General features: G+C 37.3%; 1 protein-coding gene across 1 annotated transcript; it reads left to right on the forward strand.

Moving 5' to 3' along the window:
- The first annotated feature begins 5006 nt into the window (after positions 1-5006).
- On the forward strand, positions 5007-25738 carry SLFN12 (schlafen family member 12). The gene is made up of 2 exons (XM_036838165.1): positions 5007-6048; positions 25158-25738. The coding sequence occupies exons 1-2, from the start codon at positions 5007-5009 to the stop codon at positions 25736-25738; spliced, it is 1623 nt and encodes a 540-aa protein (XP_036694060.1).
- The last annotated feature ends 1767 nt before the right edge of the window (positions 25739-27505 follow it).

Consider the following 27505-nt stretch of genomic DNA (forward strand, 5'->3'; position numbering starts at 1 on the left):
AGATAAAGATAAATATCATATGATATCACTTATATGTGGAATATTTAAAAATGATACAAATGAACTTATTTACAAAGCAGCAATAGACTCACAGACATAGAAGACAAATTTATGGTTACCAAAGGGGAAAGGCAGGGAGAGCAATAAATTAGGAGTTTAGGATTAACGTATACATACATATACACACATAACATATATATAAAATAGATAACCAACAAAGGCCTACTGTATAGCACAGGAAACTATATTCAATGTCTTGTAATAACCCATAATGAAAAAAGAATAGATTTATATATATATCTGAATCACTTTACTGTTCACCTGAAAGTAACACAGCATTGTAAATCAACTATACTTCAATTAGAAAGAAAGAAAGAGAGAAAGAAAGAAAGAAAGAAAGAAAGAAAGAAAGAAAGAAAGAAAGAAAGAAAGAAAGAAAGAAAGAAAGAAAGAAAGAAAATTGCAAAAAAAAGCAGAAGGATAACTGGATGAATGTAAGTTAAAGGATTTCATTCAATGCTTCAATAAAATAATAAAGCCACAGTATATTCTTAAAAAAAAAGAGGAAATTAGGGACAAAAGACTATAACACATGCAGAAAGCATACAACAAAATGGCGATTATAAGTCTTTCTCTATCAGTAATTACTTTCAATGTAAATAGATTACCCTATCCGAATAAAAGACATAGATGAGCAGAACAGATTTTTTAAAACCAGGATCCATCTATATGCTGTTTACAAAAGACTCACTTTAGATCTAAGGACACACATAAGTTGAAAGTGAAAGATGGAAAAAGTTGTTCCATGCAAATAGTAACCAAAAGAGAGCAGAGGTGGTTACGCTAATATCAGCTAGATGGACTTTAAGTCAAAAACAGTTATAAGAGAGAAAAAGGACATCATATAATGATAAAAGAATCAATTAACCAAAAAGATGTAACAATTATAAACATGTATGCACCAAACATCAGAGCTTCTAAATATATATGAAGCAAACATTGATAGAATACTAGAAAGAAATAGACAGCTGTACATTAATAGTTGGAGTCTTAACTATCCCACTTTAAATAATGGATAGAACAATCAGACAGAAGATCAATAAGGAATTAGAAGATTTGAACAACACTGTAAACGAATTGGATCTAACAGACATATGCAAAACACTCCACCCAAAGACAGCAGAATATATATTCTTCTTGAGTGCACATGGAACATTCTCTGGGATAGACCACATGTTAGGTCACAAAACAAGTGTCAGCAAATTCTAAAGATCAAAATTATACAAACTATCTTTTCTGATCACAGTGTAATTAAACTAGAAATCAAGAACAGAAGGAAAACTAGAAAAATTACAAATATGTAGAAATTAAATAGCACATTTTTGAACAATAAATGGGTTAAAGAAGAAATCACAAGGGAAATTGAAAAATATCTTGAGACAAATGAAAATAAATACACAACATAATAAAACTTAAGGAATGCAGCAAAGGCAGTACTATAGTTTATAGTGGTAAATGCCTACATTAAAAAAGAAAAAAGATCTCAAATCAACAGCATAATTTTATACCTTAAACTAGAAAAAGAAGAACAAACAAAACTCAGTGTTAGCAAAAGGAAGGAGATAATAAAGATGAGAGCAGAAGAAATGAAATAGAGAATAGAAAAACAATAGGAAAAAAAAACAATGAAACTGAGGTTTTTTTCTTTAAAGCTTTTAAAAAAAATTTACTTATTTTATTTTATTTATTTTTTGGCTGTGTTGGATCTTTGTTGCTGTACGTGGGCTTTCTCTAGTTGTGGCGAGCAGGAGCTACTCTTCGTTGCGGTGTGCAGGCTTCTCATTGTGCGGAGCACGGCCTCTAGGCATGTGGGCTTCAGTAGTTGTGGCTCGCGGGCTCAGTCGTTGTGGCTCGCGGGCTCTAGAGCACAGGCTCAGTAGTTGTGGCACACGGGCTTAGTTGCTCCGTGGCATGTAGGATCTTCCAGGACCGGGGCTCAAACCCGTGTCCCCTGAATTGGCAGGTGGATTCTTAACCAATGTGCCACCAGGGAAGCCCAAACTGAGTTTTTTTAATCAACAAAATTGACAAACCTTTACCTATATTGATGAAGAAAAGAAAACCCCTCAAATAACTAAAATAAAAAATGAAAGAACGGACATTAATACCAATTTTACAGAAATAAAAGGGATTATAAGAGAGTACTATGAACAAATGTACACTAGCAAACTGGATAACCGAGAGGAAATGGACAAATTCCTAGAAACATACCTACCAAGAGTGAATTAGGAAGAAATGGAAAACCTGAATCAACCTATAACTAGTAAGAAGATTGAATCAGTAACCAAAAACCTTCCAAAAAAGAAAATCCCTGGACCAGATGGCTTCACTGGTGAATTCTACCTGGGCAAATAATTTTTTGTGGGGCCTCTGTCAATAAAAATAATTTAAGTCAACTAAAATCAGAACGTTAGCACCATTCTGGCAATCCAGTCTCAATCCTGCGAAAGAAATAGTTTCAGCCAGTGAGGTGATCCACTTACCAGGTGTCTTAGTTTGTTCATGCTGCTATAACAAAATATCATAGACTGGGTGGCTTATAAGCAACAGAGTTTATTTCTTACAGTTATGGAAGCTGGGAAGTCCAGATTAAGGTGCAGCAGATTTGGTGTCTGGTGAGGACCACTTCTTGTTTCATAGATGACTGTCTTTTCTCTGTCCTCACAAGGTGGAAGGGGCCAGGCAGCTCTCTGGGGAATCTTTTATAAGGATACTTATCCTATTTGTGAGGGTTCCACCGTTGTGACCTAATCACATCCCAAAGGCCCTATCTCCAAACACCATCACACTGGGGATTAGGTTTCAACATGTTAATTTTGGGGGCACATAAACATTCAACTTATAGCACGAGGCTATTCTCCAGAACCAGGATCCAGCCATGAGATCCCAGGACAACACGTTGGTATGAGTCCCAGGGCTCCTTGGGTAAAGGGCCATTGAGCACTGAAAAGGGAAGAAATGGGGACCTGGACCCATAGAGTGTTGTCCAGGCTTGGGCACCTTTCCAGGATGACACTGCTGGCCCTGGCTGGTCCCAGGCACTGGAAGGGCTCAGAAAATTTCATGGAAGACATTCCAGAGCAGGAAGAGTGCTCTGCACCCGCTGAGGTTCAGAGTCCATGGTAGGAATGAGGCCCCAGGCCTTTCCTCCTTGTGTCCTAAACGATTAGGGGCCCCCACCAGATTTCCTGTAGTTTGAAAACAACCACTCTAAACACTTCAGTACTCTGTTTCTAAAGATTTCTCTAGATCTATGTTGAGATTAGGGCCCAGCATGAATACAAAGTTCTGTGGGAGCCCTGAGAAGAGGATAGCCATGGGACTTCCAGAAAGGATGAGAGGAGTTTTCAGGTGACAAAAGTGGAAGAGGGCAAAGGCACAGAGGCCCCAAGTTTCACGGGGGGGTGGTGACTACTCTGGGGCATTTGGAGTGGTGACATTTATTGAACACTTAGTCTAGGCCCTGTAATTTGCTAAGTGTTCTGTGGAATATATTGTTGCTTTTTTCCCTCTGTATGGAATGGTCATGATCGACAAAGGAATTCTCTTGGTTTAACCCCAACTGTCCAAATCATCTGGAGCCCCAAAGTTACTGTTGGTGTCTTAGTCAGCTCTGGCTGCTATTATAAAAATATCATAGACTGGCTGGCTTATAAACAACAGAAACTTATTTCTCACAGTTCTGGAGGCTGGGCAGTCCAAGATCAAGGTGCCAGTGTGGTCAGGTTCTAATGAGGGTCCTCTCCTGGTTGTAGACTTTTCATTGTATCTTCACATAGTAGAGAGCAGAGAAGGAAGGCAACCTCTCTTGAGGTTCTTACAAGGGCATTAATCTTACTGATGAGTGCTCGGCCCTTATGACGTCATCTGATGCTAATTACCCCCCAAAGGCCCCACTTCCTCATACCATCATGTCGTAGGGGAGGGTTTCAACATATGAATTTTGAAGGGACACAAACATTCAATCCATACAGTTGTTTACATATGATCAGAAGTTTATAGAGATTGAGGTGTATCCACAGCCTACAGCTGAGTCTCTGCAGGATACTGGTCCAGCAGTGGACAGGAGTATTCTGACCCTCTTTGTATCCTTTCCCAGTGTAGTGATCACTACCTGTGATGAACTCTTCTCTCAGCTGTCTCTAGGCCATCTATAACAAAGCCGTAATCCCAGTAGACCTTAAAGGGACAGGGTTAATGGATTTGGGATACTTATACTTAAAGCAGATGTTTTTGTATATAAGAATTTTACCTCATTGAAAATATATGGATATCTGATAGAAAAAGGGTACAGTGACTTGGCCCACCTTGCTTAAGATCAATGGCCAAAATTTATGAATCTAACTCATCCTTGCAGGAAGGAAAAATTATTAAAATGGCATATTGCTAGATGTCTTTAGACTCCAACTGAGAGTTTTCCCAAGGGATTCCCCAATAAAAGAAGATAATTAAGATAAAGTTGAAATTATTTTAAAAAATAAAAGTATATGTAATATATAAAACTAAAATTTGGTTCACTGAGATCAGAAACATAGATAGGCTCCCCTCAGGGGCTTATTTAAGAAAAGAAGAGAGAAACAAGTTTTATAATATTAGGGATTAGAAAGGAGATATAAACACAGATAAAAATTAGATTAAAACAATTAGAAGAGGATCATATAAAACTATGGCAAAAAATTGGAAAATTTTACAGGAGTAGAAATTATTATCATCTTACCATCATTATCATTATCATCAGTTCAAAATATGTCCCCAAAACCTATTTTGTATCTGTATCCTTATCATGGCATCCAGTGGAATATAGGATAAAACAAAATAAAGAATTTTGCTGGGTTTGCCTCACAATACACAATTTGCTATCTCTTTTGCTCAGGTCCTATTTTAAATGGCTCTGTCTGTTTTACAGAAAAGAATTTCTGCTTGGAAATTGAATGGCTTCTAGGAAAATGACCATCCGTGTTGTTTTGGACACTAACTATGCTGAGCTGGTTCTAGATGTGGGAAAAGTCACTTTCGGGGAGAAGAATAGAAAAAAAATGAAAGATTGTCAACTGAGAAGAAAGCAGAATGAAAACGTCTCACAATCTGTGGTTGCTTTGCTGAATTCTGGAGGGGGCGTGTGCAGGGCTGAAATTGAGAATGAAAACTATAGTTATGAAAAAGATGGAATAGGATTAGATTTGGAAAATTCTTTTGCCAATATTGTTTCGTTTGTTTCTAAATACTTAGACTTTATGCAGCAAGGTAAATATTTTCTGATTTTTGTCAAATCGTGGAGCTCAGAAACCTCTGGGTTGAGGATTGCCACCTTGAGCTCCAATTTGTACAAAAGAGATATAACCTCTGTAAAAGTAATGAATGCTACCGCTGCACTGGAATTCCTCAAAGACAGGTTAGAAACTGGAGAGGGATTTTCTTTAATACCTAAATCACCTCCAAAGAGGTACCATTTTGATGTACAAGAAGAAAGTAGCATGAAGGCCTTGGCTGCTGACTTTTTTAATAGGATGCAACTCAGGTACGGAGAAAAACTCACCTTTACTGAATCCACACATGTTGAAATGAAAGACTACTCAACAGAAAAGCTGTTACAACGCATTAAAGAGATTCTCCCTCAATACGTTTCTGCATTTGCAAATACTCATGGGGGCTATTTGTTTATTGGTTTAAGTGAAGAAAAACAAGAAGTAACTGGCTTTAAAGCAGAGAAGAGTGACCTTGACAAGATAGAAAAAGAAATAGAACAATGCATTAGCAAGTTTCCTGTCTATCATTTCTGTATAGAGAAGAAGAAGATAAATTATTCATGCAAATTCCTTGAAGTATATGATGAAGGAAGTCTTTGTGGATATGTCTGTGCGCTCAAAATAGAGCTATTCTGTTGTGCGGTGTTTGCCAAAAAGCCGAATTCCTGGCATGTGAAAGATAATCAAGTGATGCAGCTGACCGTGGAGGAATGGGGCCAATTAATGCTGGATCCTGAACCAAGTGAGGAAGGGGGATTAGAAATAAGGGTATATTTGTCTGGGGTGGCAAGGCTTTTTTTTTTCTCTTGGATTTGGGGCAACATCAATAGTCCTCAAATTTCAACACCTAATTTACTAATCTCTGGTGGTTACACTCATAGTTCACTCTCTCTACCCACTTAGAAGGTAACTATTCCATACAGAAAGCACACTACCTCCTCTCTGTAGCACTGCCTGGTATAAAGATCCAATTAACACTGTTTTTCTTCCCTGTCACTTCTACTCACTTTCAAGGAGAGCCTGTGAATTCCTTCTCCCTTTTCCTTCTGAGCTCGGTTTCAGTAACTGACCACTTCTCTCTCTCAGGAACACTTGCCTCTTTTATTTACTTGCTCCTTCATCTTTCTTTACACCTTTCCATTTATTTCCCTTAGAACCTCTTCCCTCTTCCTCTGCTGTCTCTTCCGTTTGTGAATCAACGTGTAACCCTAAATTGGACTGATAAGAAAAGGATAGTGTTGGTATTTCATCTGATTTTTGGAAAAGAAAAGCCTCCAATGAAATTAGACCAGCACTAGCAACTTAAAAATCTCTGAAAATGCAAGCTTCTTCCTTAGAATCTGCACAAAATTCAGCTCTCCTTCACTAGCCATCATGTCTTCTAATTTTAATTGCTTTTAAAATGAACCCAATTATATGGTGATGTATTCAATTACTATTAATGCATTTTCCTATTAGTATTCAATATAGTGTGTTTCAGCAGCCTCAAGGAATAAATTTATAACTTACGTTTGACTTGGGAATCTAACCACGATATCTAACAATATTTCTATTGGAAAAATGGGGTCATTTCTAAGCAGACTTTTGATATACTAAGCATTTTGTTGATATACTAAGCATTTAGTTGTGACAAATTGAGAAAGTGATTTTTGTTTTTTAAGATTTTTCCAGGTTATTTGAAGAGATGAACCTTCAACAAAGTATGTTATCACCTATACCCCTAGATTGGCCTCTGTATAAATATAAGAATTTGGAAAGTCAGGAGCAGAGATATCACCTTACAGGTAATTTAATTCTGGTTTCTTTGGACTTGGTGTGTGTGTTTTCAAACCTTCTCTTCACATCAGTTCTATCTTGAAACTTATCATCAAAGTATATTCTGGCATTCAGGGGAATGCTTTGGTGTTTTTATCATTGAACATGTCAAAATCCAGTTTTTCAGGTTTTGATTAGACTTTTCTTGGTGTAATAGGAACTCCTTTAATTGGAAGTAAGAGAACCCCAACTCAATTTAGTTTAAACAAAAAGGAAGTACATCATGTTGCTGGGAAATCTAGATTGAGACCCAGCTTCATACATTCAGTTACTGAAGAAAGGCCACCAGTACTCAGAATCTCTGATTTATCTGTTTTCGTTATTACTGTTTATGGACAACATGTCATTTTCTGCCATATAAACAGCGTTACCTTGAATATTCTTCTTCAGTCTTCTGGTGCATAGTTGCAAGAGTTTCTCCTGGGTCCACACCTAGGAGTAGAATTGCTAGGTCAGGAAGTATGTGAATATTCAAGCAATAAGATAATGCCAGATTGTTTTCTGAAGTAAATGAGTCACTTTACTCCCAACAACAATATGTTACAAATGCCACGTCTTCTCCAGTTGTCAAACTTCTCTTCATCTTTCTTCTCATCCTCCTTCTTCCTTCACTCAAATAGGTGTAAAATAGTATCTCTCTGTGTCTACATTTTCCTGGTTATTAATTTGGTTGAGCATATCTTCATATACTTCCTGGCCATATGTATTTTATCACCTATGAAAGGCCTATTCTGTCTTTTGCCCATTTTTCTATTAGGCTTTTGTCTTTTTCTTACTGATGTGTAGGAGATTCTAGAATCCAAATCCTCTTTTGGTCATAGGTATTACACATTACAGAGATCTTCTCCAAGTTTGTGGCTTTAGTTTTCTCTTTTCTTAAGGCATATTATGGTAATTAGTAGTTTGATATTTTAATATAGTCAAAGTTACCATATTTTAATTTTCTGGTTTAATGCTCTTTGTGCCTTGTGTAAGAGATCATTCTCTACCTTAAGGTTAGAAAGATATTTCCCTTCATTTTCTTCTAAAAGTTTTAGGGTTTTGCACTTGACGTTTAACATTTAAATCCTTGATCCATCTCAGTGGTGATGCAAGAGTACTATCTCATTTTGTTCCTTATGGATGGCCACATTACCCAGCTCCAATTACTGAATAGTTCCCACTTTCACCCACTGATCTGCCATGCCACCTCCAGCATATTACTAAGTATACGTATAGCCATATTTCTAGAATCCCTATTATGTTCTCTTGGTCAATTTGTCTGTCCCTACATCCACTATACTGTCCTAATATTGTAATATTATATTAAGTACTTGGCAGGGTAAGCCGCCTTACTTTTATTCTTTTTCTTTGAGACTGTCTTGGTGATTTTAAATCATTTAATATATTATACAAATTTTAGAATCTGCTTAAGTGCCACAAAAAACCCTTTAAGGATTTTGATTGCAGTTACATTGAATAGGTAGATTTGTGACATATTTACATCAATTGCTCTTTGTACAGTTGAACATAGGAAATCTCTCCATTTGTTTGTATCTTCTTTAATGTCTTTAAAGTTTTATAAGTTTCTGTGTATAAGTTTTGTACTTTTTTTGTTACGTTTATTACTAGGTTTTTTTTAAAATTTATTTTATTTTATTTATTTTATTTTTGGCTGTGTTGGGTCTTCGTTGCTGTGCGCGGGCTTTCTCTAGTTGCAGCAAGTAGGGGCTACTCTTTGTCGCAGTACGTGGGCTTCTCATTGCAGTGGCTTCTCTTGTTGCACAGCATGGGTTCTAGGCGCGCAGGCTTCAGTAGTTGTGGCACGCTGGCTCTGTATTTGTGGCTCGTGGGCTCTAGAGCGCAGGCTCAGTAGTTGTGGCACACGGGCTTAGTTGTTCCATGGCATGTGGGATCTTCCTGGACCAGGGGTCAAACCTGTATCCCCTGCATTGGCAGGCAGATTCTTAATCACTGTGCCACCAGGGAAGCCCTATTACTAGGCTTTTAAAAATTATTTGTTGCTGTAATTGTAATTGATGTCTTTTTTTTTTTCTTTTTCGGCTGCGCTGTGCAGCTTGCGGGATCTTAGTTCCCTGACCTGGGATTGAACCTGCGCCCTCGGCAGTGAAAGTGCGGAGTCCTACCCACTGGACTGCCAGAGAATTCCCGATGTTTTTCTTTAAAAGTTACATTTTCTTATTGTTTGTTGCTGGTGTGTAGAAATGCAATCAATTTTATATATTGAGTTCATGCTACCTTGTTAAAATTTATTTTAAATAATTTGTCCATAGATTCTTTTTATGTTCTTTATAAACAATTATACTGATTATGTTTTCCTAATGCTTTTAATTTTTTTACTTTATCCTTTTTTTTTTTTTTTTGTATCCCTAGTACTCATTTATCTTATAGCTAGAAATTTGTTCCTTTTTTAATCTTTTTTTTTTTTTTTTTTTTTTTTTATTTATGGCTGTGCTGGGTCTTCGGTTCGCGCGAGGGCTTTCTCCAGTTGCGGCAAGTGGGGGCCACTCTTCATCGCGGTGCGGGGACCGCTCTTCATCGCGGTGCGCGGGCCTCTCACCATCGCGGCCCCTCCCGCTGCGGGGCACAGGCTCCAGACGCGCAGGCTCAGCAGCCGTGGCTCACGGGCCCAGCCGCTCCGCGGCATGTGGGATCCTCCCAGACCAGGGCTCGAACCCGTGTCCCCTGCATTAGCAGGCAGATTCTCAACCACTGCGCCACCAGGGAAGCCCGAAATTTGTTCCTTTTGACTGCCTTTATCCAATTCCTCCTCCCCTTACCCCCTGCCTCTGGTAACCACAAATCTGACCTCTTTTTCTATGAGTTTGTTTGTTGTTTTTGAACTATAATTGACCTACAACACTATGCTAGCTCCTGTTATACAACATAGTGATTCGATATTTCTATACATTTCAAAATGATCACCAAGGTAAGTCTAGTTATGATCTGTTACCATACAAGGATATTACATAGTTACTGACTGTATTCCCCCACACTGTACATTTCATACCCATGACTCATTTATTTTGCAACTGGAAGTTTATACCTCTTCATCTCCTTCACCTATTTATTTCCTCCCCCCAAACCCTTCTTCTCTGGCAACCATCTGTTTGTTCTCTGTTTCTATAACTCTGTTTCTGTTTTGTTATGTTTGTTAGTTTGTTGCTTCCATATCTTAGCTACTGTAAATAGTGCTGCAGTGACCATAGGGGTACATATATCTTTTCTAATAGTATTTTCATTTTCTTTGGCTAAATACCCAGAAGTGGAATTGCTGGATTGTATGGTAGTTCTATTGTTGGTTTTTTGAGGAACTTCCATGCTGTTTTCCATAGTGGCTACACCAATTTACATTCCATGAGGGTCCCCTTTTCTCCACATTCTCACCAACACTTGTTGTTTCTTGTCTTTTTGATGCCAGCCATTTTTAAAAATTGAAGTATAGTTGATTTACAGTATTACTAAGCCCCAGGTGTACAACATAATGACTCACAATATTTAAAGGGTATACTGCATTTATAGTTATTATAAATATTGGCTATATTCCCCATGCTGTACAATGTATCTTTGTAGCTTATTTATTTGATACATAGTAGTTTGTGCCTCTTAATTTGTGCTTTACACAAATTTTTATATGTTGAAATTTAATTATTCAGCTTGAAAGATTTTCTAATTTTCCGTATGAATTCCTCTTTGATGCATAGATTATTTTACTGTTAAATTTCAAATACTTGGACCTTTTATAGACATCTTATAGTTGTTGATTTCTAATTTAATTCCATGGTGATCAGAGAATATACTCTGTAAGATTTCAATCTTTGAAATTTATTGAAGCTTATTTTGGTTTATTTATGGTTTATTTTGGTAGATTTTCCAAGTGCACTAGTAAAGAATATATGTTCCACAGTTGTTGAGTATGTTTTTCTATAAATGTCAAGTCAGGTTGATTCATAGTGTCATTCGCATCTTCTATAAACTCATTTTTTGTTTCATTCTTCTTTCAATTTGAAAGAGAGGTATTTATAATCGCCAACTACAATAGTGCATTTGTCCATTTATCTTTTTATTTTATTTTATTTATTTATTTATTTATTTATTGGCTGTGTTGGGTCTTCGTTGCTGTGCGCGAGCATTCTCTAGTTGCGGCGAGCGAGGGCTACTCTTCGTTGCGGTGCATAGGTTTCTCATTGCAGTGGCTTCTCTTGTTGTGGAGCACGGGCTCTAGGCGTGCGGGCTTCAGTAGTTGTGGCACATGGACTCAGTAGTTGTGGCTTGCGGGCTCAAGAACGCAGGCTCAATAGTTTTGGCCCATGGGCTTAGTTGCTCCATGGCATGTGGGATCTTCCCAAACCAGGGCTTGAACCCGTGTCCCCTGCATTGGCAGGCGGATTCTTAACCACTGCACCACCAGGGAAGCCCTATTTATCTTTTTAATGCTGTCATTTTTTTGCTTCAAGTACTTTGGAGTTCTTATTAAGCTCATACTCATTTATAATTTTCCTGATGTCTTAACCCTTTTATAATTTTGAAAGTTTCTTCATTTCCACAGTATCTCTTGAGTAGAAATCTATATTGTCTGGAATTAATATAGCTGCTCCAGTTTTCTTATAATTAGAAGCTGCATGGTATATATTTTTTCATTCTTTTACTTTCAACCTATTTATGTCTTTGTATCTAAAATGTGTGTCTTGTAGACAGTGTACTGTTGGGCTTGCTTTTATTTTCATTCCAATAATTTTTTCTTAATTTTTTCAGATTTCAGCTTGCTGCCTTTTTTCCTTCAGGATATTCCCTGTGCATGTGTAGTTTAGTCCACAGCCAAGAATCTGTGTGGACTTTATATGCAGATTTTGGGACTCACTCCCATTGCATCTCCTTCCCTTCTAGTATTTCTTCTCTAACTTTCTGACTGCTCTACCAGCCTTGAATTTTGTCCTCTGACAGCTCAGATAATAAGACTCTTTCTGCTTTCTAAGCAGTGCAAATACTAGACAGTGTTCCTCGGAAAAATGCTGCAAACTCAAAAATCTCTCCAGTTGCAATTGTCTTTCAAGGGTAGACTGCTCTTCTATTTATATCTCCTGCTTTGGTTACTTTTCAGTGCCTTCAAATACTTAATTTTTAATATTTTGTTCAGATTTTACACTTTGTATCTGTGAGAGGGTTAGTCTGACTAAGCTACTCTACCATTGCTTAGAGACAAAAACCTCTCATCTGTTTTTTTTTCTTTTTGCCTTGTTTTGGATTAAGTATTTTATTTTATTTTCCTGTTCTTCTCTTCTCTCAGCTTTTAATTACAAATTATTCTATTATTCCTTGACGTGGTTCACCTAGAAATTACAGTGTGCATCTTTATTTTGCTAGTTTTACTTCTTCCCAAGTTTTTAGCTCTGTATGAATCCTTTTATTGTTTTAAAACTGTCAATAATACTTCTTATTTGCCCAACATTTACTCTTTCCAGGAAAATGTATTAATTCCTGAAGTTTAATGCTTTCATTTGGGATAATTTTCCTTTAAGAAGAAGAACTCTGTTTGATGTTATTTGTAGTGTAGATCTTCTGACAATAAGTTATCTCTTTCTCTCTCTTTCCCCCCACCCATCTGAAAATGTTTTATTTTTGCTTTTTGTTGGATATTTGTGGTACATGTTGAATTCTAGGTTTGCAGACCTTTTCTTTCAGGACTTTAAGGTGTCATTCCATTGTCTTCTGGCTTATAGGCTTTCCGTAGAAGAATGAATCATACGTCTTATTGTTGCTTCCTTGTAGATAATGTGTCTTTTTTCCTCTGACTGCTTTAAAGATTTTTCTGCTGCAAGATGTCTTTCCATTTATCTGTGCCTTCTTTAATTTCCTTCATCAGTGTTTTAGAGTTTTCAGTGTACAAGTCTTTCACTTCTTCAGTTAAGTTTATTCATAAGTATTTTATTCTTGTTGTTACTATTGTAAATTGGATTGTTGTCTTAATTTCCTTTAAAGATAGTTTATTGTTAGTGTATAGAAATGCTACAGATTTTGTACATTGATTTTGTATCCTGCAATTTTACTGAATTTTCTTATTAGTTTTAACAGTTTTTGTTTTTGTTGAATCTTTAGGGTTTTCTACATATATGATCATGTCATCTGCAAACAGAGATCATTTAACTTCTTACTTTCTGATTTGGTTGTCTTTATTTCTTTTTCTTGTCTAATTACTTTGGCTAGGACTTCCAGTACTGTGTTGAATAGAAGTGGTGAGAGTGGGCATTCTTGCCTTGTACTGGATCTTAGAGGAAAAGCTTTCAGTTTTTCTGCATTGGTTATGATGTTAGCTGTGGCTTTTCATATCTGGCCTTTGTTGTGTTGAGGTAAATTCCTTCTATACCTATTTTGTTGAGAGTTTTTATCGAATGGTTGTTGAATTTTGTTAAATTCTTTTTCTGCCTCTGTTGAAATGATTATGTGGCTTTTATCTTTCACTCTGTTAATGTGGTATATCACATTGATTTGTAAATGCTGGACCATCCTTGCATCCCTGGGATAATCCTACTTGGTCATGGTGTATAGTCTTTTTAGTGTGCTTTCAAATTTGGTTTACTAGTATTTTATTGAAGACTTTTGCATCTATATTAATTAGGGGTATTGGCCTGTAGTTTTCTTTTCTTTTATTGTGGTATCTTTGTTTGGCTTTAGTATCAGGGTGATGCTGGCCTCATAAAATGAGTTTGGAGGTGTTCCCTCTTTTATTTTTTAGAAGAGATTAAGAAGGATTGGAATTAATTCTTTGAATGTTTGGTAGAATTCACCCATGAAGCTATCTGGACTTGGGCTTTTCTTCATAGGGAGGCTTCAGTCCTTCAGTCTCTTTAATTGTTATTGGTCTGTTTAGATTTTTTATTTCTTTTTGATTCAGTCTTGGTAAATTGTGTGTTTCTAGAAATTTATCTGTTTCTTCTAGATTATCCAGTTTGTTGGCATATAATTATTCATAAGAGTCCCTTTTGGTCCTTTTTATATGTGAAGCATCCATTGTAATGTTTTCTTTATCATTTCTGGTTTTATTTATTTGAGATTTCTCTCTCTTTTTTGCTTAGTTTTTCTGGCTAACGTTTGTCATTTTCGTTTATCTTTTTTTAAGAAACCAACTCTTAGTTTTGTTGATTTTTTCTGTTATTTTTCTATTCTCTACTTGATTTAATTCTGCTCTAATCTTTATTATTTCCTTCCTTCTGATAATATTGAGCTTACTTTGTTGTTGTTTTTCAGTTCTTTGAAGTGTAAGGTTATGTTGTTTGTTATATTTTTATTTTATAATGTAGGCCTTTATCACTATAAACTTACATATTAATACTGCTTTTGTTACAACCCATAAGTTTTGGTATATTGTATTTTCATTTGTCTTGAGATATTTTTAAAATTCCCTTTTGATTTCCTCCTTGACCTAATAGCTATTCAACAGCGTGTTGTTTAGTTTCCAAGTATTTGTGAGATTCTCATTTTATTGTTGTTATTGATCTCTAGTTTCCTTTTATTTTGGTCAGAACAATACTTGGTATGGTTTCAATCTTCCTAAATTTGTTATGACTTGTTTGTGACCTAATGTGACCTATCTAAGAGAATGTCCCATGAGCACTTGAGAAGAATGTGTGTTCTGCTGGAGGGTGGAAAGTTCTGTATATGTCTAAGTTCATTTGATCTTTAGTTCAAGTCTGTTGTTTTCTTATTTGGATGTTCTAACCATTATTGAGAGTGAAAATAGTGAAGTCTTACACTAATATTTTATTGCTGCCAACTTCTCCATACAGATTTTTCAATATTTGCTTTATATACTTAGGTGCTGTGATGTTGGGTGCATATAGATTTACAGTTGTTACATCTCACTGTTGAATTGACCCTTTTATCACTGTGTTTTGACTTCTTTGTCTCCAAAGACTACTTTTTTTTAAAAATTCATTTTATTTTATTTTATTTATTTATTTTTTTGGCCGCACTGCGCAGCATGTGGGATCTTACTTCCCCGATCAGGGATCCAACCCACGTCCCCTGCATTGGAGGTTCAGAGTCTTAACCACTGGACCGCCAGGGAAGTCCCACTAAAGACTATTTTAGACTTTAATTCTATTTTTCCTGATATAAGTATTGCCATTCCTGCTTTCTTTTAGTTACCATTTGTCTGGAGTATCGTTTTCCATCTCTTCATTTTCAACATATATGTGTCCTTGAATCTAAAGTGAGTTTCTTATAGACAGCATATAATTGGATCTTGGTTTTTAATCCATACAACCATTCTAAATTTTTTGATTGGAAACATTAAACCATTTTCATTTAAAGTAATTATTAGTAAGGAAGGATTTATTATTGTCATTTTCTTAACTATTTTCTGTTTGTTCTTTTGTCCCTTTTTCCTCTCTTGCTGTCATCTTTGTGCGTCATTAGGGTTTTGTGGGGGGGGGTTGTTTGTTTTGTTTTTTATATTGTTAGGCTTGACTCCTTCCTCTTTTTGTGTGTGTAACTTCTATAGGTATTTTCTTTGTGATTACCATAGGGCTCACACAAAATATCTTATAGCTGTAAGAGTCTACTTTAAGCTGATAACAACTTAATTTCACTTGCATATAAAAACTATACTTTTACCTCTTCTCCCTCCACATTATATGCTATTAATGTCACAGTTTATATCTCTTTATATTGTGTATCCAATAACATAAGTTAATTATAGTTATTTTTAATACTTTAGTCATTTAAATTTTTTTAACATCTTTATTGGAGTCTAATTGCTTTACAATGTTGTGTTACTTTCTGCTGTATAACAAAGTGAATCAGCTATACGTATACATATATCCCCATATCCCCTCCCTCTTGCGTCTCCCTCCCACCCTCCCTATCCCACCCCTCTAGGTGGTCACAAAGCACCGAGCTGATCTCCCTGTGCTATGCGGCTGCTTCCCACTAGCTATCTATTTTACATTTGGTAGTGTATATCTGTCAATGCCACTCTCTCACTTCATCCCAGCTTACCCTTACCCCTCCCTGTGTACTCAAGTCCATTCTGTACATCTGCATCTTTATTCCTGTCCTGCCCCTAGGTTCTTCAGAACCATTTTTGTTTTTTAGATTCCATATATATGTGTTAGCATATGGTATTTGTTTTTCTCTTTCTGACTTACTTCACTCTGTATGACAGACTCTATGTCCATCCACCTCACTACAAATAACTCAATTTCGTTTCTTTTTATGGCTGAGTAATATTCCATTGTGTATATGTGCCACATCTTCTTTATCCATTCATCTGTCGATGGACACTTAGGTTGCTTCCATGTTCTGTCTATTGTAAATAGAGCTGCAATGAACATTGTGGTACATGACTCTTTTTGAATTACGGTTTTCTCAGGGTATATACCCAGTAGTGGGATTGCTAGGTCATATGGTAGTTCTGTTTTTAGTTTTTTAACAAACCTCCATACTGTTCTCCATAGTGGCTGTATCAATTTACATTCCCACCAACAGTGCAAGAGTGTTCCCTTTTCTCCACACCCTCTCCAGCATTTATCATTTGTAGATTTTTTGATGATGGCCATTCTGACCAGTGTGAGGTGATACCTCCTTGTAGTTTTGATTTGCACTTCTCTAATGATTAGTGATGTTGAGCATCTTTTCATGTGTTTGTTGGCAATCTGTATATCTCTGGAGAAATGTCTATTTAGGTCTTCTGCCTATTTTTGGATTGGGTTTTTTTTTATTTGATTTTGAGCTGCATGAGTTACTTGTATATTTTGGAGATTAATCCTTTGTCAGTTGCTTTGTTTGCAAATATTTTCTCCCATTCTGAGGGTTGTCTTTTCGTCTTGTTTATGGTTTCCTTTGCTGTGCAAAAGCTTTTAAGTTTCATTAGGTCCCATTTGTTTATTTTTGTTTTTATTTCCATTTCTCTAGGAGGTAAGTCAAAAAGGATATTGCTGTGATTTATGTCATAGAGTGTTCTGCCTATGTTTTCCTCTAAGAGTTTTATAGTGTCTGGCCTTACATTTAGGTCTTAAATCCATTTTGAGTTTATATTTGTGCATGGTGTTAGGGTGTGTTCTAATTTCATTCTTTTACATGTAGCTTTCCAGTTTTCCCAGCACCACTTATTGAAGAGGCTGTCTTTTCTCCCTTGTATATTCTTGCCTCCTTTATCAAAGATAAGGTGACCATACGTGTGTGGGTTTATCTCTGGGCTTTTTATCCTATTCCATTGATCTATATTTCTGTTTTTGTGCTAGTACCATACTGTCTTGATTACTGTAGCTTTGTGGTATAGTCCGAAGTCAGGGTCTCTGATTCCTCCAGCTCCATTTTTCTTTCTCAATATTGCTTTGGCTATTCGGGGTCTTTTGTGTTTCCATACAAACTGTGAAATTTTTTGTTCTAGTTTTGTGAAAAATGCCATTGGTAGTTTGATAGGGATTGCATTGAATCTGTAGATTGCTTTGGGTAGTATAGTCATTTCTGCAAGGTTGATTCTTCCAATCCAAGAACATGGTATATCTCTCCATCTGTTTGTATCATCTTTAATTTCTTTCATCAGTGTATTATAGTTTTCTGCATACAGGTCTTTTGTCTCCTTAGGTGGGTTTATTCCTAGGTATTTTATTCTTTTTGTTGCAGTGGTAAATGGGAGTGTTTCCTTAATTTCTCTTTCAGATTTTTCATCATTAGTGTATAGGAATGAAAGAGATTTCTGTGCATTAATTTTGTAACCTGCTACTTTACCAAATTCATTGATTAGCTCTAGTAGTTTTCTGGTAGCATCTTTAGGATTCTCTATGTATAGTATCATGTCATCTGCAAACAGTGACAGTTTTACTTCTTCTTTTCTGATATGGATTCCTTTTATTTCTTTTTCTTCTCTCTTTGCTGTGGCTAAAACTTACAAAACTAGTGGGCAACCTTGTCTTGTTCCTGATCTAAGTGGAAATGGTTTCAGTTTTTCACCATTGAGAACGATGTTGACTATGGGTTTGTCATATATGGCCTTTATTATGTTGAGGTAAGTTCCCTCTATGCCTACTTTCTGGAGGGTTTTTATCATAAATGGGTGTTGAATTTTGTCACAAGCTTTTTCTGCATCTATTGAGATTATCATATGGTTTTTATCCTTCAATTTGTTAATATGGTGTATCACATTGATTGATTTGTGTATATTGAAGAATCCTTGCATTCCTGGGATAAACCCCACTTGATCATGCTGTATGATCCTTTTAATGTGCTGTTGTATTCTGTTGGCTAGTATGTTGTTGAGGATTTTTGCATCTATATTCATCAGTGATATTGGCCTGTAGTTTTCTTTTTTTGTGACATCTTTGTCTGGTTTTGGTATCTGGGTGATGGCGGCCTCGTAGAGTGAGTTTGGGAGTGTTCCTCGCTCTGCTATATTTTGGAAGAGTTTGAGAAGGATGGGTGTTAGCTCTTCTCTAAATGTTTGATAGAATTCGCCTGTGAAGCCATCTGGTCCTGGGCTTTTGTTTGTTGGAAGATTTTTAATCACAGTTTCAATTTCAGTGCTTGTGATTGGTCTCTTTATATTTTCTATTTCTTCCTGGTTCAGGCTTGGAAGGTTGTGCTTTTCTAAGAATCGGTCCATTTCTTCCAGGTTGTCCATTTTATGGGCATATAGTTGCTTGTAGTAATCTCTCATGATCCTTTGTATTTCTGCACTGTCAGTTGTTACTTCTCCTTTTTCATTTCTAATTCTGTTGATTTGAGTCTTCTCCCTTTTTTTCTTGATGAGTCTGGCTAATGGTTTATCAATGTTTTTTATTGTCTCAAAGAACCAGCTTTTAGTTTTGTTGATCTTTGCTATCGTTTCTTTCATTTCTTTTTCATTTATTTCTGATTTGATTTTTATGATTTCTTTCCTTCTGCTAACTTTGGGATTTTTTTGTTCTTCTTTCTCTAATTGCTTTAGGTGTAAGGTTAGGTTGTTTATTTGAGATTTTTCTTGTTTCTTGAGGTAGGATTGTATTGCTATTAAACTTCCCTCTTAGAACTGCTTTTGCTGCAGCCCATAGGTTTTGGGTCGTCGTATTTTCATTGTCATTTGTTTTTTAGGTATTTTTTGATCTCCTCTTTGATTTCTTCAGTGATCTCTTGGTTATTTAGTAGTGCATTGTTTAGCCTCCATGTGTTTGTAATTTTTACAGTTTTTTCCCTGTAATTGATATCTAGTCTCATAGAGTTGTGTCCGGAAAAGGTACTTGATACAATTTCAATTTTCTTAAATTTACCAAGGCTTGATTTGTGACCCAAGATATGATCTATCCTGGAAAATGTTCCATGAGCACTTGAGAAGAAAGTGTATTCTGTTGTTTTTGGATGAAATGTCCTATAAATAGCAATTAAGTCCATCTTGTTTAATGTCTCATTTAAAGCTTGTGTTTCCTTATTTATTTTCATTTTGAATGATATGTCTATTGGTGAAAGTGGGGTGTTAAAGTCCCCTGCTATGATTGTGTTACTGTCGATTTCCCCTTTTATGGCTGTTAACATTTGCCTTATGTATTGAGGTGCTCTTATGTTGGGTGCATAAATATTTACAATTCTTATATCTTCTTCTTGGATTGATCCCTTGATCATTATGTAGTGTCCTTCTTTTTCTCTTGTAATAGTCTTTATTTTAAAGTCTATTTTGTCTGATATGAGAATAGCTACTCCAGCTTTCTTTTGATTTCCATTTGCATGGAACACCTTTTTCCATCCCCTCACTTTCAGTCTGTATGTGTCCCTAGGTCTGAAGTGGGTCTCTTGTAGACAGCATATATACGGGTCCTGTTTTTGTATCCATTCAGTCAGTCTATGTCTTTTGGTTGGAGCATTTAATCCATTTGCATTTAAGGTAATTATTGATATGTATGTTCCTATCACCATTTTCTTAACTGTCTTGGGTTTGTTTTTGTAGGTCTTTTCTTTCTCTTGTGTTTCCTGCCTAGAGAATTTCCTTTAGCATTTGTTGTAAAGCTGGTTTGGTGGTGCTGAATTCTCTTAGTTTTTGCTTGTCTGTAAAGGTTTTAATTTCTCCGTCAAATCTGAATGAGATCCTTGCTGGGTAGAGTAATCTTGGTTGTAGGGCTTCCCTGGTGGCGCAGTGGTTAAGAATCCGCCTGCCAATGCAGGGGACACGGGTTTGAGCCCTGGTCCAAGAAGATCCCACATGCCACGGAGCAACTAAGCCCCTGCACCACAACTACTGAGCCTGCGCTCTAGAGCCTGTGAGCCACAACTACTGAGCCCAAGTGCTGCAACTACTGAAGCCTCACACCTAGAGCCCGTGCTCCGCAACAAGAGAAGCCACTGCAATGAGAAGCCTGAGTACCACAATGAAGAGTAGCCCCCACTAGCCGCAATTAGAGAAAGGCCGCACGCAGCGACGAAGACCCAACACAGCCAAAAATAAACAAATAAATAAGTAAATATTTTTTTAAAATCTTGGTTGTAGATTTTTCCCTTTCATCACTTGAAATATGTCCTGCCACTCTCTTCTGGCTTGCAGAGTTTCTGCTGAAAGATCTGCTGTTAACCTTATGGGGAGTCCCTTGTATGTTATTTGTTGCTTTTCCCTTGCTGCTTTTAATACTTTTTCTTTGTATTTAATTTTTGATAGTTTGATTAATATGTGTCTTGGCGTGTTTCTCCTTGGATTTATCCTGTATGGGACTCTCTGGGCTTCCTTGACTTGATTGACTATTTCCTTTCCCATATTAAGGAAGTTTTCAACTATAATCTGTTCAAATATTTTCTCAGTCCCTTTCGTTTTCTCTTCTTCTTCTGGGACCCCTATAATTCAAATGTTTGTGCGTTTAATGTTGTCCCAGAGGTTTCTTAGGCTGTCTTCATTTCTTTTCATTCTTTCTTCTTTATTCTGCTCTGCAGTAGTTATTTCCACTATTTTATCTTCCAGGTCACTTATCCGTTCTTCTGCCTCAGTTATTCTGCTATTGATTCCTTCTAGAGAACTTTTAATTTCATTTATTGTGTAGTTCATCATTGTTTGTTTGCTCTTTAGTTCTTTTAGGTCCTTGTTAAATGTTTCTTGTATTTTCTCCATTCTATTTCCAACATTTTGGATCATCTTTACTATCATTCCTCTGAATTCTTTTTCAGGTAGACTGCCTATTTCCTCTTCATTTGTTTGGTCTGGTGGGTTTTTACTTTGCTCCTTCATCTGCTGTGTATTTCTTTGTCTTCTCATTTTACTTATCTTACTGTGTTTGAGGTCTCCTTTTTGCAGGCTGCAGGTTCATAGTTCCCGTTGTTTTTGGTGTCTGCCCCCAGTGGGTAAGGTTGGTTCAGTGGGTTGTGTTGGCTTCCTGGTGGAGGGGACTGGGGCCTGTATTCTGGAGGATGGGGCTGGATCTTGTCTTTCTGGTGGGCAGGACCACGTCTGGTGGTGTGTTTTGGGGTGTCCGAGAGCTTATTATGATTTTAGGCAGCCTCTCTGCTAATGGGTGGGGTTGTGTTCCTGTCTCGCTAGTTGTTTGGCATGGGGTGTCCAGCACTGGAGCTTGCTGGTCGTTGAGTGGAGCTGGGTCTTAGCGTTGAGACGGAGATCTCTGGGAGAGGTCTCACTGATTGATATTACGTGGGGCTGGGAAGTCTCTGGTGGGCCAATGTCCTGAACTCGGCTCTCCCACCTCAGAGGCTCAGGCCTGACACCTGGCCAGAGCACCAAGACCCTGTCAGCCACACGGCTCCACAGGGACATATGACGGATCCAAGATTCCTGAGCCCAGACATCTCCGGGTCTAGGAGAGAGAGGCAGAGAGATGAGGAACAATCCTGGCTGTGTGTGGAAGGGACTCCATCCCAGAAGCCCCAGAGGCAGGAACTGCCTCTAGTTAGCTTGTCACTGTATACGATGCCTGGCACACCGTGCTTGGTAAGTATTCGGTGAATGAATGAATGAATCTCATTTAACTTTTATACTACATTAAAAGTGATTTATCCACTACTGTTATAATAATATGGTTTTCTGTTTTTGTCTATATATTTACCTTTACCAATGACTTTTATGCTTTCATGTTGCTGTTTAACATCTTTTATTTTCAACTTGAAGAACTCCCTTTAGCATTTCTTATAAAGTAGGTCTAATAGTGATGAATTCTCTTAGCTTTTGTTTGTTCTAGAAAGTCTTTATCTCCCCTTCACTTTTGAAGGACAGGTTTGCTGTGTATGTATTCTTGGTTGGAAGTTTTCTTCTGTCAGAACTTTGAATATATCATCCCACTCTCTTCTGGCATTCAGTGTTTCTTAAGAAAAAGCCACTGATAGTGTTATCAGGGGTTCCCTTTTATGTCACAAGTTGCTTTTCTCTTACTCCTTTCAAAATTATCCTTTTTATCTTTAACTTTTGACAATTTGATTATAATGTGTCTTAATGTAAGTCTTTTCTGATTCAGCTTATTTGGTATCTTTTGGACTTCCTAGATCTGGATGTTTATTTTGAGGTTTGAAAAGTTTTCGGCCATTACTTCTTGGCATAAGCTTTCTGCACCTTTTTCTTTTTTCCTTCTGGAACTTCCATAATGCATACATTGGTTTACTTGATGGTGTCCCATCAGTTTTCACTCTTTTTCATTCTTTTTTCTTTTTTCTCTTTTTACTGGATGATTTCCAGTGACCTGTCTTCCAGTTTATTGGTCTTTTCTTCTGCTTGATCTATTCTGTTGTTGAACCCCTCTATTGAATTTTTCAGTTAACTTGTATGCTTCAGTTCTATGATTTCTTTTTGGTACTTTTTAGTATTTTCTGTCTCTGTTGAAAACCTCCCTTTGTTCATACATTGCTTTCGTGACCTAAGAAAACATCATTAAGGCCATTATTTTGAATTCTCTTTTGGGTAAATCATGTAGCTCCATTTCATTAGGAAAAGGTTTCTAGAGATTAATCTTGTTCTTTAATTTTGAACATATTCCCCTGTTTCTTCTTTTTTCTTGACTCTGTGTTGGTTTCTGCACATTATATAAAACAGCCACTTCTTCCAGTTTTCACAGACTGACCTCATGTAGGAGATGAACTCACTAATCAGTTCAGCCAGAGATTCTGGGTACCTCTCAAAGCTTCGTGCTCATTTTAGATGCTGTCTTTGTTCTTAGTGTTCCCCAGAGTAAGCCAAGTCCCATCAGTGCTCTGGTTCAGGCAAGATAGAAGCCAGTGCCTCAGGTTGCAGCCAGAAAAGTTGAAGCACTAGATGTGTGTCCCAATTCCTCCTCTCCTTAGGGAGAAGTTGAGAGATGGAGTTTATCACCCACTTGCTCTTGACAAATACCTGCATACTAGTTCAGACTGTGTGCTCTTTCACACTGTTGCTTTGTTCTCTGTTGCCCTCCGGAACCTAGTGAATGCCAGGCCCTGTCAGCTCTCAGAGAAGGATGGGTTAGAAGTCAGTCCCTCTGGTAGCAACTGGAAAGTTTTGGGAGCTAGATGTGCATTCCAACTCCTTCTAGGGAGAATCGGAGGCTTGGTTTTATAACTGGAGTGGGTCAGGGGAAGAGCAACAGGAGGTATCCACATGCCCATTCACACTCCCAAGGGACTAGTGATTGCTTTCCCCATCAGTTCCCAGAGACAGACAAGTAAGACGCCAGACTCTCAGACAGCAGGTACGAAAGTTAGGGCACTAGATGTGCAATCTAATCTCTTCCAGAGAGAAGCTGGGAACTGACTTTTTTGTCTGCTTGCTCTCTACTGAGCCAGAAGGAAGAACCACTGGAAGTACTCTGGGTCCAGGAGACTAGTGAATGCTGGGCTTCATCAGCTCTCAGAGATAGGCAAGTTAGAAGCCAGTCTCTTGGGTAGCAGCCATAAAAGATGGGGTACTAGATGTGTGGTCCAAACCTTTTGCTCCTTAGGGAGAAGCTAGGATTTGAGGGTTCCCTCCTGACTGTATGGTGCTGTGCTAGGGGTGAAGTTTCTGGCAAGGCTGTGTCTCAACTTTTCCTACCCATTTTAATGTGGTTATTTTCTCAGTCACCCAATGTGCAGGAGTCTCTCAACTAGTTTCTAGATTTCTCTCAGAGGGAATTGATCCACATGTAGCTGTTTGTTTGTTGCATCCACAGGTGGAGGGAGAGTCTGGAGCCTCCTGTTCTGTCCTCTTGGTCTTTAAATCCCTTTTTGATAAATTCCAATACCTGAATCACTTGTCAGTCTTTTTCTCGTATCCATTTTTTCTCTTGTTTTTTTGGTAGTTTGTCCTGATTTTTATCATATCTCTGAATTTTTTATTGTACCATGGATGGCAAATTATAGAGGCTTTGGAAGGTGTTATATTCCTCCAAAGAGGATTATACTTTGTTTTGTCAGGTAGATAGAGTACCAGTGATAACCTTGATTTTTTTTGAAGATTGGTTTTATGCTTTTCTAGGGATAATATCTTTAAATTTTGCCTTTACTGTTAGGTCATGGCTCTTCTTGAGTCTCAACTTAAAGTCTGGGGTGTTTACCACAGGCCCTCCACTTTGCAGGGACTTGAATTCCAGTCTAAGTTCCCCCACCACCATGAGGTTGATGAAATTCAGGTTCAGCTCTTTAGCCTCACAGTTGATATTTTCTTCTGGGTTTCCAGCATCTCACCCTGTATTTGCCAGTGAATTGAAAAAAATCTGTATGTAGATTTTGGCTGCTTCTCTGCAGTTTCATCCTCTCTGAGATTTTCCCACTCAAATTCCAGATCCTCTGGTAGCCCTGAATTCCAACCTCTTTTTCTTCAGCCTAGTAAAACTGATGATTTCTGCTTGGGCTCTCTTCACCCATGACATGATATGGAAAATATCCTTAGACAAAAAGCTGGGATGATTGTGGCACTACTTCCTGTGCTTCCTCTCCATCAAAGATTGTAACCCTTTAAGTCCTGCTTGTACTGGTTGCTCTCCAGTTCTTTAAATTTCTGTTTTATATGTTTTATACAACTTTTATAGTTGTTTTTAGTGGGAGGGTTGGTCTGGTACAAGCTACTTTGTCATGGTTGGAATTGGAAGCTTCCAGTGTTTAAAATTTTATTATAATTATTTTCATATCTAGTGCCATCAGAAAAGGTGACATATGTTCCAGAAATCCTCTATGAGAAACTGTTCTCACAACACAAAGGACTTGCACAGTTAATACGTAATGAAATAGGCTCCATTCGTCAAGGTACATTGATCTTTTCTAAGAGCTGGTCTTTGGATCTGGGCTTGCAAGAGAACCAGAAAGTCATCTGTGATGCACTTCTAATTGCCCAGGACCGTCCACCAGTCTTATACACCTTCCTCAGGGAACTGAATAAGGAATTAAAAGGTTATTCTATACAAACTGCCTTAACTTTAAAGAAGAAACTGGTAAAAATTGGTGGTTACAGTGGGAAAGTGTATGTCATGACAAAGATCTATTGGAGTGAAGAATCTTCTACATTGACTGAAGGCAATACCAGACTTCTTCATGATTCAAGCTTATCTGCAATTTACCCTAAGTCCTACACTCTTATAACCACTCAAACAATGAGTGACTTGAAGAAGGCCCTTTTTATAGTCTTGAAGAGACTCGGAACTTTGAATGACCAATTTGACTCTGAGATTTTTCAACACCTCTCAGATAATCAGTATGGATTACTTTCAGAGGAATGAAAAAAGGATGTTTAAATCTTGTCCAAGGCTCACCTTAATCATGGAAAGTAGACCAGGCTACAAAGATGTTTTTCATTATATAGTCAATGTTGTTCTCAAATTCTGGAAAACATGTCTTTGAAAAGCTTTGCAAGGAAGGCAACATGATGGGACCTTGGAAAATCAAATTTAGTCTTCATTTATTTCTTCCTAAATGGTCTTCATATGTATTGTTTAAGAGTTATTAAGAAAATAAATTTGTTAATTATGCTGTGCACAGTTTGTTATTTACTCCTTGCATAGTTCATGGATAAATTGTCTTCCACTTTTAAGTTGGGAAAAATGGCAATGCTTTTATTTTTAATAACAACAACGGAAATTCCCAGGATATACCCAGAAAACCTTTATAACTTAGAAAAGATGATCATTGATGACATTCAGAGTGTTTATAATGGAAATGAAGAAGAAGGCAAAATTTATTACCCTTCCCTGCAAAATTCTCTGCATTTTCTTGGACCACTTTTACACTATTCACTTGGAGGAGTTAGGGCTTGTCTAATTGCTCAGCTGGTACCCTTAAGAACTCAGCAGAACTGTTGGTGGGAATGTAAATTGATACAGCCACTATGGAGAACAGTATGGAGGTTCCTTAAAAAACTAAAAATAGAACTACCATACGACCCAGCAATCCCACTACTGGGCATATACCCTGAGAAAACCATAGTTCAAAAAGATTCATGTACCAAAATGTTCATTGCAGCTCTATTTACAATAGCCAGGACATGGAAGCAACCTAAGTGTCCATCATCGGATGAATGGATAAAGAAGATGTGGCACATATATACAATGGACTATTACTCAGCCATAAAAAGAAATGAAATGGAGGTATTTGTAATGAGGTGGATGGAGTTAGAGTCTGTCATACAGAGTGAAGTAAGTCAGAAAGAGAAAAACAAATACAGTATGCTAACACATATATATGGAATCTAAGGAAAAAAAAAAAAAGGTCATGAAGAAACTAGTGGCAAGACGGGAATAAAGACACAGACCTACTAGAGAATGGACTTGAGGATATGGGGAGGGGGTGGGGTGAGATGTGACAGGGTGAGAGAGTGTCATGGACATATATATACTACCAAATGTAAAATAGATAGCTAGTGGGAAGCAGCCGCATAGCACAGGGAGATCAGCTCGGTGCTTTGTGACCACCTAGAGGGATGGGATGGGGAGGGTGGGAGGGAGGGAGGTGCAAGAGGGAAGAGATATGGGAACATATGTATATGTATAACTGATTCACTTTGTTATAAAGCAGAAACTAACACACCATTGTAAAGCAATTATACTTCAATAAAGATGTTTAAAAAAAAAAAAAAAGAACTCAGCAGAATCGTCATTTTAACATTCGGAATTGAAGGTGATATAGAGTTTTCCAGACAGGCAAAAGATAAAGGAGTTCATCACCACTAGACTGGTGGTACAAGAAATGTGAAAGGGTCTTGTTTAAGCTGAAATGAAAGGGTGCTAATTAGTACAGATGGTCTCTGTCTTAAGATGGTTTGACTTAGGATTTTTTGACTTTATGATGGTGCAAAAGCAATTCGCATTCAGTAGAAACCATACTTCAAATTTTGAATTTTGATCTTTTCCTGAGCTAGTCACATGCGATACGATGCTGGGCAGTGGCAGTGAGCCACAACTCCCAGTCAGCCATGCAATCATGAGGGTAAACAACCGATACTCTATAGTATATTGTGTTGCTTCCTGCTTCTGATGAGAAGAAGAGGAAGG

This window comes from Balaenoptera musculus, chromosome 20, assembly GCF_009873245.2.
Source record: "Balaenoptera musculus isolate JJ_BM4_2016_0621 chromosome 20, mBalMus1.pri.v3, whole genome shotgun sequence".
NCBI classification, from domain to species: Eukaryota; Metazoa; Chordata; class Mammalia; order Artiodactyla; family Balaenopteridae; genus Balaenoptera; species Balaenoptera musculus.